Consider the following 12938-nt stretch of genomic DNA (forward strand, 5'->3'; position numbering starts at 1 on the left):
TTGGCCTGGTTCTTGGTCACTAGCTCTAGGTTACGAGAGCTAGGCTGCCCTACTGAGTGCAAGGGCAGGATCTGCTGACTCGTGAAATTTTAGCCGAGCTTCCCTCTGAGAAAGGCCGGGTTCCATCCGTTTCCCAGATCAAATCAGAAAACTGAACCCAGTTAAGACGTCGTCAATCCCAGGGCCTTCCTGCGTGTGGGAACACCTGGCTCTCCCTGTGCCCCAGCCTTCCCTTCCATCCATTTCAGTCTTGCCCAGAGTCTCTGTCCTCTTCCCTCCCCAGGAATGGGATTTGGGCCTGTCCCCATGACCTCCAGCCTGCTGTGGCATGGCCCATCCAATTGTGCAGACACCAAGCTAGTCCTTTATACTAAGAAAAACTTTATATCAAAAATTTATAGAAAATAAAGCTAGAGGCGTACATTGGGGGCTGCTTCCCCGGTGAGCAGCACCGGGCCAGGTGTCCATGTACAGTTACACACAGTGTTCCGCACGAGGAGTCTGCTGGTGAGTTTTGTTGTCACCTGGCTCTGCTGTCCAGGGCTTCGCAGACCGGTAGGACTGGGTCCTACCAGTCAAAGTTCATCCACATCGTAGTTAATTAAGGACCAGTTCTGGGAAAGGGTCTTTTCTCCAAAGCTGTTGACCATGTGGCTGGTGGCAACAGGAGAAGGAATTTCTTCAGGTCTGAGAGCCTTCCTGCCGGAGCTGACCACGTTGTCTACTAGCTCTCACATCTGTTCCCCAGTTTTACTTTGTGTTCCTTTTTCCTGGCCTGTTTCCCCCAAAAGCTATGGTTAAAAAAAAAAAAAAATCCCCTCTGGGGAATTCCCTAGCAGTCAGGTAGTTGGGACTCCGTGCGTTCACTGCCGAGGGTGCAGGTTCAGTCCCTGGTTGGGGAACTAAGATCCCACAAGCGCCCCACTGCGCCCCCCCAAAAAAAAATTCCCCTCTGATGCTGATGTGAACAGGCCATGGGGTTCTGTTTGGGACCAAGTAGTGTCATTGGCAAAGAGTGTGGGAACAGGACCCTTAGGAGGCGAGCGGGACCATCTCTGTGTTGTCTTGGGCTGCGCCGTTGCCCACCAGACCCTGGGCCCACTTGTGCAGGCGGCTGTAGAGTGGGAGGCCCTGGTTCTCGCGGTACAGATAGACGCCGGTGATGGCGTTCCACTGCGGCCGTGGCTGTGTGCCTTCCACTGGGAACTTGGCAACCAGCTGTTCGTCGTCCTCGTTGAGTGCCACGAAGCCGAAGAAGCGGCGCACGTTGTTGGCAGCCAGCACCCGCGAGTGCACCTCGGCCGTGCGCTGGAAGAGCTGGTCCTCGTTGGCCCGGTACTGCGCCCAGTAGGCCTCCTGGCGGTAGCTGAGTGGTGAGCAGTAGTGCTTGAGGCACTTGGTCAGGAACACCAGGATGGCCACCACACCGATGAGCAGCCACCCGAAGAGCTGGCCAGAGAAGGGGCGGGGTTGAGGGCAGGCAAGGAGGAGCTGTCTGGACCGCCAGCGCCCCGGTAAGAAGTAGCGGGAGCTGGTCAGAGCGTGTGGGCTGGGCTGAACCTGACGTCACGACCCCCTGAGAGCTGGTTCTGTCACTTACCTGGCCGCAGATTCTGCTCCTCTAAGGGCGGCAGGCCCTTCTGACTGTAATTCCTCCTCTTTGCCCTCACTCCCTTGAGCTCACGCCGTCTCTGTACTTAGACTTAGCCTCCTGCAATTTCAGCTGCCATTCCTGCAGCCCCAAGGGCCCCCTCCACATCATCTGAGCCCACCAAAATCCAGCTCAATCTACCAGGCTCAGCCCAGATACCACTTCCGGGAAGCCTTCAAAAATCCCTTCTGGGAGCAATTTTGCCTTCCCTGAGTCCTCATGGCCTGGTTCCTCTTATCATCATTCTCTGCCTTGTTTTGAAATGACCCATGTGCTTGTCTCACTTGGCTGTGAGCCTGTTGCGGGCCAGGACCGTCAAGGTCATCTGTTTCCCCATTTAAGCCTGTACAGAGAGCTGTGGGCATTTGAGCATCATCAAATACATTTTATTTCTCTCTGTCTACCACGTTCCATCTCCTTTGGTGCTGTCTCCAGCCCTGCTCCTACTTGTGTTTCTTCTGTACCCAAGAGGAGCCCTTTAGAAAATCTTTGCTCTTTCCTATCTCGCCCTCGCGCCCTGCTGTTCTTAAGTGAATACTTCAGCTGTTTTTCTGCTTCTGCCCAGGTCTCTGCCCTTGCCCTCTCTCCCTGACCAACTCAGCTCCTTAAGAACTAAGCCAAGGCTGAGGCTAGGATCAGGGCGGCAGCTGCTGCCTCCCAACGGGACACCCTTTCCAGTCTCAAGGGATTCGCCTCCTGTCAGCAGTGCCTGAGGCTGACTCGGTGCTGGACAGGGGCCTTTGCTGGGATAGGAACATGCTCATCCCTTGAGCCAGCCACACTCCGCTTTCAGCTCACGGTCGACAGCAAATATTTCAGAAGATGGCAGGGGTTCGTGCTCAGTCTGGCTGGAGCAAAGGGCTTAATCTGTGACTGGAATCAAGGCTTGGTCTGAGCAGGAAGAACATTCCTTTAATGTTTAAAACTCTCTTATTGGGGATGGCATTCACCCTTGCCCCACCAAGCACTGACCCATAGTTACCCAACTCTGATGCCCAACGCTGATAATCTAGTGACTTCCTGGAGATCTCAGCCCCTGAGGACTGACTCCAGCATTAATACTGGGTCATCCCGGCACCTCCCCACCAGCCACCACGTAGGAGAGAAAGAAGAGGAACTCCCCTTGGCACAGGCTCACCTGGGACTCGTACTTGAGCCTGCGGCTGACCTCCTCCCGGAAACCTGACAGGCGGGCAGGGCCCTCCCGACACGGGAACGTGGCCAGGATTTCTGTGGCCTGGGCCAGTGGGAAACTGTCTTCCCCAGCTGTGAGCGAAGAGGGGTCCACAAATTCGCTGAGAGCACAGACGTAGGCCTCACCGCGCAGCAGAGAGATGACAGACCAGGTGATGGGGGCCACGGCTGCGCGGCCCACAATGGAGCTTAGAAGGAGGAAGTTGGGGGCAGCCGAGCAGTTCTTGGTCCTCCGGTACTGGCACTCGGCAACCAGGTTCCAGGTATGGTTGTTGAGGATGATGCCAATGAGGAAGAGCACCAGGGCGGGCACACCGATGGCTGTCAGCCCATACAGGTAGTTCCGGGCTGGTGAGCAAGGGCAGTGGAACGCCACCACACTGAACAGCTCCTGGCTGCCCACCGTGCCCAGTGCCACCAGCCCGTTGAAAATCATCACATCCTTGCTCTTGAAGAAGAGTGATAGGAAGCGGAAGTTCTCTGCGATCAGGGCTGCCATGGTGACGGGTCAGCTGGGGGACCGATGGCAAGGGTGGAGGCAGGAGACTGGGACGGTGGCTCCTGGTGGGACTAGGAAAGCGCACAGGCTACGGGCCCCTGAAGGCAGGGCACAGTCTTGCCATTTGATCCCCTGCAGTGGCTGGCCTGGTGCTTCCTGTGGGACTGTAGATGACTGATCAGTATTTGCCTCTAAAAACAGGGACCGAGGGGATCTTGCGTAGTCAGGCTGGGAAAGGAAGGAGACTCGGGGAGCCCCAGGGCCTGGGTGGAATGAGAATAGCCACTGTTCACTGAGCTCTTACTATGTCGGGTGCTTTACATCCCTCATTGCCCATCGTCAAGATCCTGCACTGAGCTCTGATATCCCAGTGCACGTAGGGAAGGTGGAGGCTTTCTTGGGGTGAGCGCTTATCGGGCTCACGTATGAATGGCAGAGCTGAGATTTAAGCACAGCTCTATCTGCCTCAGACACTCAGGTTCTCGTCATCACCACAAGCTTCCTTTGATATGGGGACTAGGACTGGCCCTGTGGCATTGGGGACTGTGGGCTGTTGACTGCCTTTCCCTTTGGGATTCCAGGTACTGCTAATGTGCTGGGGGACCTAGGACTATTTGGAGGGTATGTCCTCAAGGTGTCTAGCCCATGGGTATAAAAGCCAGAGTAGGTGTTCTGGTGGATAAGGGACTTGGACTTGACCCTGTGATATGGGGGGGGTGGGGGTGGGGTGGAGGAAGGGGCCTCCAGTCAGTGGTGAGCCTGGTGTAGCATCCCTGGAGTTCACAAGAACCTTCTCATTCTGGAGACCTCAGGCTTTGGACTGGTTTAGGAGATCCTGGCTCTCAACATACTTCATGACCTTTCTCTGGACCTCAGTGTCCTCATCTGTGAAAAGAGGGTAAGTCATTCTGGTCCTTGCTCTCCTCTCAGGAATGCTGGAGGAAAATGAAAGGGAATAAACAGTGCCTGATAGTCGCCCCGTATATGAAACCCTCCATCTCACCCTGTCCAGCCCTGAGGGTGCCTCCCAGAAGTGAGGCAGATGGGGGATGATTGTCCTTCTGGCAAAGATCAGGAGGCTAAGGCCTCAGGAGGATAAAGTGCGCTGCTCAAAGCTATTCAAGTATGGAGGTGCCTGGGCAGGACTTCTGAGCATGACCTAAGGAGGCCTGGGAAGTGGACGAGGGTGAGTCAAGCTAAGGGAGCCCTCTACTTTCCTGGTTTCCTACTGACACTGCTCTGCGCCCATCCGCAAGAGCCTTGGTAGACCTCCCCTTCCCCACCCGTTACCCTTTCCTTATCCGGCAGCTCTGTTCCACCGAGGTCCCTAGGCCTGGGGACCGCCCAGCCGGCCAGCAACAGGAAGCCTTGATGAAGGCTAAGGCTTGGCCATACCCACCACCCTCTCTCTCTGGCCAGCAGATGCGCTGGCAGCCTGCCAGGAAGTGGCCATGGCCTCGGGGCTCCGGCCGTGTTCTGCCCCAACTCCCTTCCCAGGCTCCACCCACACAGGCCGGGGTGTGGCCCATGTTCTTCCCTCCATCCGGGGAGTGAAAAACAAAAGTCCTCAGGCCAGAGGCAGCTGGGGAGTGGAGGGACGGAGCAAACAAAGGTGGGGAGACCTGCCCATATTTCCTTCTAGGCCTCCTGTCTAGACCACCACCCCTCCTAATCACTGCCAAGGCGGCCAGACGGGCTGGTACAGAGCTGGGTGGCCACTGAGGAGGCCAGATGGGCTGGTTTCCAGGAGGAGGAGGAGAAGACCTGACTTCCCTAACTCACTGCCTGGGGGCCCAGGGGCTCCAGCCTAACTCCTCGGGAAAGAGAGTTTGTGATATTGCTGGGGATGAACGGGTTAAAGACAGCCCCCTCTCCCTCTTCCTTCTCCCCTCTTGGCTTCAGGGCTCCTAATATGCTCCCCTGGGTTCAGAAACCACCCAAAGTGGGGTACAAGATGCCTGAACACTGGTGGGTGGTGAGCAGAGGAGGGAACAGGCTATCTTCTGAGACTACTGCCCCTGGCCCCCAGGCCCGGGATGGGACCTCCACCAGCCAGAGTCAGGACAGGAAATAGGTGGCTGGGGACTGGGGTCCTCAGCGAGGGGCCTGGCTCCCCGGGACAATCCCTCTGGGCAGCCTTGGAGTGGCCCTGCATGTTCCCCTTCCTTACCTGGGGTCAGCTGCGGGCACTGGTGGCCTTGGCCTCCACGGAGCTGGGCAAGTGGGGCGAGGACATTGGAGCTCCCGGGCATGGGCCAGCCCGCGCCTTAGGCGGGCTCCCTCCCGCTTTGCTTCTGCTCCGGAGAGACCAGCAGGGCCTGGGGCTTGTGGTGTCTTCAGAAAAGTTTAACTCCAGAAAAGAGGCAGAACCCGTGAGTTGGATGGTTCGCGCCAGCCAGTGGAAAAACAGCCTCCGGGCGGGCGCCAGGCAGTGGGGGGGGGGGGGGGGGGGGGGGGGGGGGGGGGGGGGGTGGAGAGGCGGTGCGGGGGAGGAGAGGAAGTGGAGGGGACTGCGGCGGCGGCTCGCCTGCCTTCTGAGGCTCCACGCCAGTGGGACCAGTTCCGGGCCAGGAAGGGGGCCTCAGCCAGATCTGGCCCGGGCCTGCCCTCCAGGCCAGTTTCGGGAGCACCCCCTGCTTGACCCCCACCGACAGAAGCTGCCAGAACCGAGTCCCGAGCAGGGTTAGGGGAGAGGTGCCACCAGACTGACACTGCCTCCTAGCGGGGTGCGCAAAGCCAGGGGTACCCCTCCCCTGTTCTGGCCCTTCTCCCTCAGAGCCGTCCTGCCCCTCTCTGAGCAAACCCTCCCCCTGCTGGCTCTTCTGTCTGTACTTCAGCTAGCTCCCCAGGTGCTGCGTCAAATCTCAGGAGCACTGATGAGAAAATTCTGGACTCTAGGGATTTTCTAAGACCCTGTAGGTAGAGCTCTGACTGGTAGGTGGAAATTACAAGGAGGCAGGTTTCTCAAGGAAGCCCTTTGTAACAATCAGAGCCGCTCAGCCTTTCCCAGAAAGTGGTCATGAGCTCCCCGTCTGTGGGAGTATGCAAACTGAGGCTGAAAAGCCATGGGTCAGGAATGCTGAAAGGGAGAGCCCTGTCCAAGGACAGTCTAGATGGCCCCCAGGATCAAGGGAGAGACCCCCACAACCTCCCCCAGACCCCTGTCTGCTCTGCACTGCTTGTGGTTCTGGGAGCATGGAACTGCTGAGTGACATGCTGGCCTCCCTGAGCTGGGCTTGTTCACATATAGGAATGAAGAGAAAAGGACCAGTGTTTATTTTTTCACATCCTACCATGTGCCAAACAAAGTTCCCGATTCTTCCTCAAAAGTCATCCTTTAACCTCACTATAACCCTAAAAACAGGTCTTTGTAACATCCGTTTTATAGACAGACAACTGGGGGTCAGAGGGATTGGGTAACTACAGGTCCTACAGCCCTAGTATTTGAACCCAGGTCTGTCTGACCCAAAGCTTTACTCTTTCCTTCATATTTTGTACCTCTCAATACCTCTGGGCTGGCTTTTCCCACTGGAACCCACCACCCCGCAGCTGCCAACACACCCCTGGTCTTTACTCATCTGAGTCTTCCCCTAGAGCAAGTCCCACCTCCTGGAGGAGCCCTCCAGCCCACCTTGGCTTCCAGGTCTCGCCCTCTTCCCAAATAAAGGGAGGGAGACTGGGTCTCAGAAGTGGGACTAGAGGGAAGGATGCTTAAGGAAGAATGGAAATTATTAACACAATGTTACAGGGATCAAGATCAAAATGAATTCTTAGATGAGTGGGACTTAGTCTCAAAGATGTCTGGGGGGTGGGGGGTGGCAAGAAGGTCATCTTCTCGGCTCTCAGTTTCCGCCTTGACAAAGGTAGCTCCAGTTCCTTACGTCCCCTCCCCCTACGTCCAGGGGGAAGAGAAGGATAAGACCTCAGGTTTGGAAATTGATACACACATTATCCGCCAGAAACTGAGTGCCTACCACGTGCCATGCACTTTACACACCTCACCTATTTAATGCTCACACAGCCCATGAAGTAGGTGCCTCATCCCCACTGTACAGATGAGGAAACTGAGGCACAGAAAAATGAAGCAACTGACCCAAGGGACACGGTTTGTAAGTGGTGGATCCAGCATTTGACCCAGTTCTCTCTCACTCTGGAGTCTGAGCTGTTTCCGCCCTAGGCAGCTCCGCTCCCACCCCTCCACCCTCATCCCCACCTCAGGGCGGAGGCTCTCAGCACTTTAGACCCCCTCCACCGGGGTGGGGGGTAGTCTCTGAGAAAATGGGAAGGCATCAGCTTCTTTTTCTAAATGCTCAAGCTCTGGGGATGGTCTGATTTCTGATGTGAGGGGTGTGTCAGGGCAGTCTCCAAGGACATCTCCATGGGATGTGCTATGGTCTGAATGTGTCCCCCAAAATTCATATGTTGAATCTTGCCCCCCAAGGGTGATGGTATCAGGGAGTGGGGTCTTTGAGGTGCTTAAGGCATGGGATTGATGCCTTATGAAAGAGGCTCCAGAGAGCCCCCTAGCCCCTTCCGCCATGTGAGGACACAGTGAGGAGGCACTGGCTACCAACCAGTGAGGGCCTCCGTCAGAACATGACCATGGCAGCGTCATGATCTTGGACTTCCAGTCTCCAGAATTGTGAGAGAGGTCTCTGTTGTTTATAAGCTACCCAGTCTGCCGTATTTGTTATAGCGATTCAAACAGACTACGACCCCGGGCCTTTTGTGACCAGTGCTAAGTAAATGTGCAATCCACCTTGATGATGTCGCGTGAACTCCATGGTGAGACACACCCTGGCTTCTCCTGAGTGTACCTAGCTTCTGGCATCTTGTCTTATCACCTGTGACCACATGAGGCTGTGTCATGTCGTTATGGCCCACCTTGGCCCCTTCAGCCTCACTCAGGAGATTGGCCCAAATCAGAGGATTCCTGCTTCATGAGATGGCTGGACACTCTCCCATTCCCTGAGCCTTGAGCATAAGGGAACAGAGATCCTAAAACATCACAGATGAGTGGATGCTGGGGCAAGGATGCTCGTAGGACCTGAAAGGAGATAGTGAACCAGGGGTGGAGTGGCCTGGGAGGGGCTGGGCAGGTGGGAGCTTGTCCCCCCCAAGCCAGTTCTGAGCCCTTCTGACTAATGCTGCTCATGGCGACCCAGGGTAGTGTCACAGTTGGAGGGGTGAGGTCCCCTTCCAGCTCCAAATGGGCAGGTGAGTGCCTGGGCACGAGGTGAGTGCTCTGGGGCCTCCTGCCGGCACTTGCAGCCTTCATTTCTCCATCTGGTTTGGGGGTCTGAGGTGCTGTGGCCTCAGACCCCCATTCCTGCCTCTTCACCTGGCTGCCGCTCACACTTTGCTGAAGTAGGTGGCCACCTCCTTGTGTGAAGGCCGGGACCCGCCCCCAGCCCAGCCATTGCCCACCAGTGGCTCCTCCTGGCTCAGCCGCAGGGGCGGCTTGCACTCGTGCCAGCGCGTGAGCAGCCCGTTTGTGGTGCCTTGATCGGTGATGCCGCGCAGCTTCTCCCTCTCCTCGTTGGCACCGTCTGTGGCAGTGGGAGCAGCCGAGCCAGCAGGGACTGCAGCCAGCGCCCCATGGCCGTGACCCAGCTCCAGGTCATGGATCATGACCTCGAAGAACTGCTGGATACAGACCTTGGCAAAGGCCTTGGTGTGCTCCGTGCCTGTCTCATCGAAGAGCTTGTGCTCACTGTCGATGTAGTGGGACCAGTACTTGCTTTTGAGGAAGGCGGCCTGAGTGAAGCAGGGCCGCACAGAGCGCACGACGAATGCCAGCAGTGTGGTCAGCAGCACGAAGGACCAGCCCAGTGACTGCAGGGGAGAGAAGAGAGAGTCAGCTGGGCACTGCCCTCTAGCCTCCCAAACCTGTCCAACCCCCCAAAGCACACTCCATGTCAGGACCTTTAGGGAAAAGAGCACTGACAACAAAGAGCAAATGACAGCACCTCTTGGCCTCCACTTTCTCTTCTGTAAAATGGGCATAGACCTACCCATCTCATGGAAATGAGACCACGTGAGTAAAATGCCCTGTATGTAGATCTGGCACTCAGTACACAGGAGTTAGCTGGGCAGACCCTGGAAATAGGCTGCATGGGTTTGCCTGTCTCCACTACAGGCATATCCCAGAGATATGGTGGGTTCTGCTCCAGGCCATTACAATAAAGCAAGTATTGCAATAAAGTGAGTCACACGAAGTTTTTGGTTGCCCAATGCATATAAAAGTTATGTTTACACTATACTGTAGTCTATTAAGTGTAGAATAGCATTATGTATAAAAAACAATATACATACCTTAATTAAAAAATACTTTATTGCTACAAAATGCTAACCATCATTTGAGCCTTCAGTGAGTTATAGTAGTAACATCAAAGATCATTGATCACAGATCACCATAACACATATAATAATGAAAAATCTGAAACATGAGAATAAGCAAAACGCGACACAGAGACACGAAGTGAACAAAAGCTGTCGGAAAAATGGCGCCAATAGACTTGCTCGATGCAGGGTTGCCATGAAACTTCAACTTGTGAAAAATGCAATGTCTACAAAGCCTAATAAAGTGAATTGCAATAAAACGAAGTATGCCTGTCCTTAACGGTTGACTAGGAGCAAAGTGTCTCCCACCTACAAAACGGGGCTGTTGATAGTACCTATCCCATTGGGTTGTTCTGAGAACTAAATGTGATAATAAACTTCGCACAGTGCCTGGTACCTAGTTACCGTTCAGTAACTGTTAGCCACTATTTAGGCCAACCAGCCCTCAGTAAGCATGCCTCTTCCTTCGGGAAGCCTTCCTTGACCTCCCATAGTGACGCTTCCTCCTCTGAGTCCTGTATCTCTCCTCCGGCTCCTGCTAGTGTCTGCCTTTCAGTCAGCAGCGCTCAGTCAGCGTTTCCTCTGTGTGGGCTCTGAGCTGGGCTCAGGGGTCACAGAGACAAAGTGGACAATTGCTCAAACTCCATGCTGAAGAGCACCGGATGCTTGGGTGCTAGTTCTGTTCTTCCAGTTACTCACTGTGGGGAAGGCTGCTCCCCCAGTCTGAGCTTCAGGGTCAACCCCAGCTGCACAGAGAAGCACTCGGCCAGATCAGGATGGGGAAGCAGGGCAACCCAAATGCCTGTAGTGGGGCAGTGGGTTATGGCAGAGTAATCATCAGGTGGGGAGGTGCAGAGCACGTGCTGGGTGAGGAAGTGTGGACCCTGCTCGGCTGGATCTCCTGAAGTTTCAAGTAACGCTGGACAATCTCATTTTCATGGGAAAATTTCTGGGGTTTAGATGATGCCAACTAATTCTAAAATTGAATTTCGAATTCAACCCCTGAAGGCCAAATGAAACATGTCTATAGGCCAGGCAGCCTGCCATCTGGGGGCCCTTTTAGTTTATGAGTTGATGGTTTAAAGGTCAGGTGGAGGGACAGTTGCCCCAGGCCCCGAGGCCTGGGATGACGGACAAGTACCCACAGGAGAGGAGGTGCAGGCTGGGAGGGAAGCAGAGTTCAGATTGTACGCTTGGAGCGTGAGGTTCACATGGGTGCCTGGTGATGACGCAAAACCCACAGGGGAGAGTCCAGGCTGGAGGGGGAGCGGGGGTGTCTGGATTCGCTGGAGCAGGGTGTGCATGTTTCTCCAGGCTTGCAGGGCAGGCCCAGCCCCCTGTCCCCTCCCTGACAGCCTGGGTCCCTGCCTGGGTCTTCCTCCCCACGCACAGTAACTGCAGAGGAGGTCTGAGGGGCAGAGGACGTGGGAGCGAGGCTGAGGGACCTGAGCTCTAGATTTCCCCATCAGTGGGTCCTCCATCCCTTCCTTTGGGGCACATCCCAACAGTGCATCCCCCTCACTCAGGCCTCCCTTCCAGGGGCACCGGCCCCTCAGCTCCCACTCCCTGAGCAGGGAGCACCAGCTGGGGACATTTGCCAGGGAAATGTACCCAAATGGCCCAGCCACACACTGGCCTCACCACTGCCCCGGCCTGGAAGAGGAAATGGATGCAGATTCCCCCAGATTTCCAAACTGGAGCTCAGGGTGGAGGATGAGGGGCTGGTTGAGCAGTTGGGTCCCCTCTGGGGACCTCAGCACAGGGCACAGTGCTCCTTTCCCAGGTGGCACTGACCTGAGGGAAGACACATGGTTCTGCCTTCGGAGGCCCTGGCCTCCTTTGGGGAAATATGCCCCTGCCCCATGGAGCTCCGTCTGAGGAGGGAGACCCAGCCCTGGCTGGGGGCCTACATCTATTTGGGGGAAACATGACCACATCCTGAGGAAGCCCCATTTCGAGATGGGGGATGGGGTCCTTTCCGAGGGACCCGGTCTGTGAGGGGAGACCCAGCCCAAGGCCATCTGGCCCCTTACCTGCGAGACGCAGCACAGGTAGCACACGGCCACCTCGTGGGCCAGCAGCCAGTCGCCGTCACAGACCTCGGGGCAGGGCACCCGGGTCAGCAGGCGGGCGAGCTCGGGCGGGGGCAGGCCGGGGGCCAGACTGCCGTTGCCCAGCATGGTCATGGGCACAGCAGTGCAGAGGGCACAGAGGAAGCACTTGCCACCCAGCAGTGTGATGGCCACCCAGACGACGGGTGCGATGAGGGCGCGCTGAGCCATGGAGCAGAACATGCAGTGCAGCACGGCGGCGTCCTTGGCCCGGTGGCCCGGTGGCCGCTTCCACTCTTCAGCCAGCATGGACACGTTGCTGTTCATGACCAGACCGAGCAGAAAGAGCACCAGAGGTGGCGCCAGCAGAATGCCGGCGCTGTAGGCCACGTTGTAGCCCGGCAGGCAGGGGCAGTTGAAGGCGAAGGCGGAGTACATCTGGGCGCTGGCCAGGGCCATGATGCTGCAGGTGCCGTTCATGAAGGACTCCTGCTTGGACTGCAGGAACTGGAAGATCATCCGGAACTTGTCCATGGTGCCCCGCACGGGGTCTGCCGGCCTCCTCCCACCTCACCGCTGCCTCAGGATGGCCCCTGAGGCCCACTCTGCCCACTGGGTGGGTACTTCATGGCTGAGATGGGCAGAGCTCAGGGCGGAGGCTGAGGCCACTGTCTCTTTGAGGAACCTTCTAAGTCAGGTGCTGGCCGAGAGGGCACAGGTTGGCCAATCCCATGGGTGCAGCCAGGGTGCTGCCCCTCCCTGCCCCGCCCCTGCTGGGTTTCTCTCTCTCCACGGCTGGCTCTGGCACTGGGAAACCACGAGGACCATGCCTGATGGGGACCAGTTCTCTGTGGGCTGGGAGGAGGGCAGGGAAGGAGGCTCAGACCTGTCCGGGAAGACACTGTCTCCAGCAGGGTTGAGGTTTGGGAGAAACTAGGGATGCTGCAGAGGCCTGAGCTTCTGGACCTTGTCCCCTGGGCTCCTAGGAAGCATGTCGCCCTCCTTCTGCCCTTCTCATTGGGTCTTTCCTCCATGCTGTGTCAGGATCCAAGAGGGCTCCTCCATCTGCTCAGACAAGGATGGTATGATGATGTAGCGATAGCAGTGGTGGTGGTGGCTATAATGGGGTGATAATGGTGGTGGGGATGGTGTTAATGGTGATGGTGGTGGTGATGGCAGTTATGATGGTGATAGCGGTCAC

At 56.5% G+C, this 12938-nt stretch overlaps 2 protein-coding genes across 4 annotated transcripts; both read right to left on the minus strand.

Moving 5' to 3' along the window:
- Positions 1-361: 361 nt before the first annotated feature.
- On the minus strand, positions 362-5752 carry CALHM2 (calcium homeostasis modulator family member 2). 3 transcript variants are annotated; one of them, XM_032607511.1, is made up of 3 exons: positions 5515-5752; positions 2790-3508; positions 362-1449 (listed from the first exon to the last, which is right to left on the minus strand). In XM_032607511.1, the coding sequence occupies exons 2-3, from the start codon at positions 3342-3344 to the stop codon at positions 1033-1035; spliced, it is 972 nt and encodes a 323-aa protein (XP_032463402.1). In that variant the 5' UTR covers positions 3345-3508; positions 5515-5752; the 3' UTR covers positions 362-1032. The 3 variants fall into 3 exon arrangements, with proteins under 3 accessions (XP_032463402.1, XP_032463403.1, XP_032463404.1); XM_032607512.1 differs by having other exon boundaries at positions 2790-4229; XM_032607513.1 differs by having other exon boundaries at positions 2790-4279.
- Positions 5753-8672: 2920 nt separating this feature from the next.
- On the minus strand, positions 8673-12271 carry CALHM1 (calcium homeostasis modulator 1). The gene is made up of 2 exons (XM_032609291.1): positions 11720-12271; positions 8673-9179 (listed from the first exon to the last, which is right to left on the minus strand). Exons 1-2 carry the CDS (start codon positions 12269-12271, stop codon positions 8697-8699), a joined length of 1035 nt encoding a protein of 344 aa, XP_032465182.1. The 3' UTR covers positions 8673-8696.
- Between the last annotated feature and the right edge of the window lie 667 nt (positions 12272-12938).

Source organism: Phocoena sinus, chromosome 16 (assembly GCF_008692025.1).
Source record: "Phocoena sinus isolate mPhoSin1 chromosome 16, mPhoSin1.pri, whole genome shotgun sequence".
NCBI classification, from domain to species: Eukaryota; Metazoa; Chordata; class Mammalia; order Artiodactyla; family Phocoenidae; genus Phocoena; species Phocoena sinus.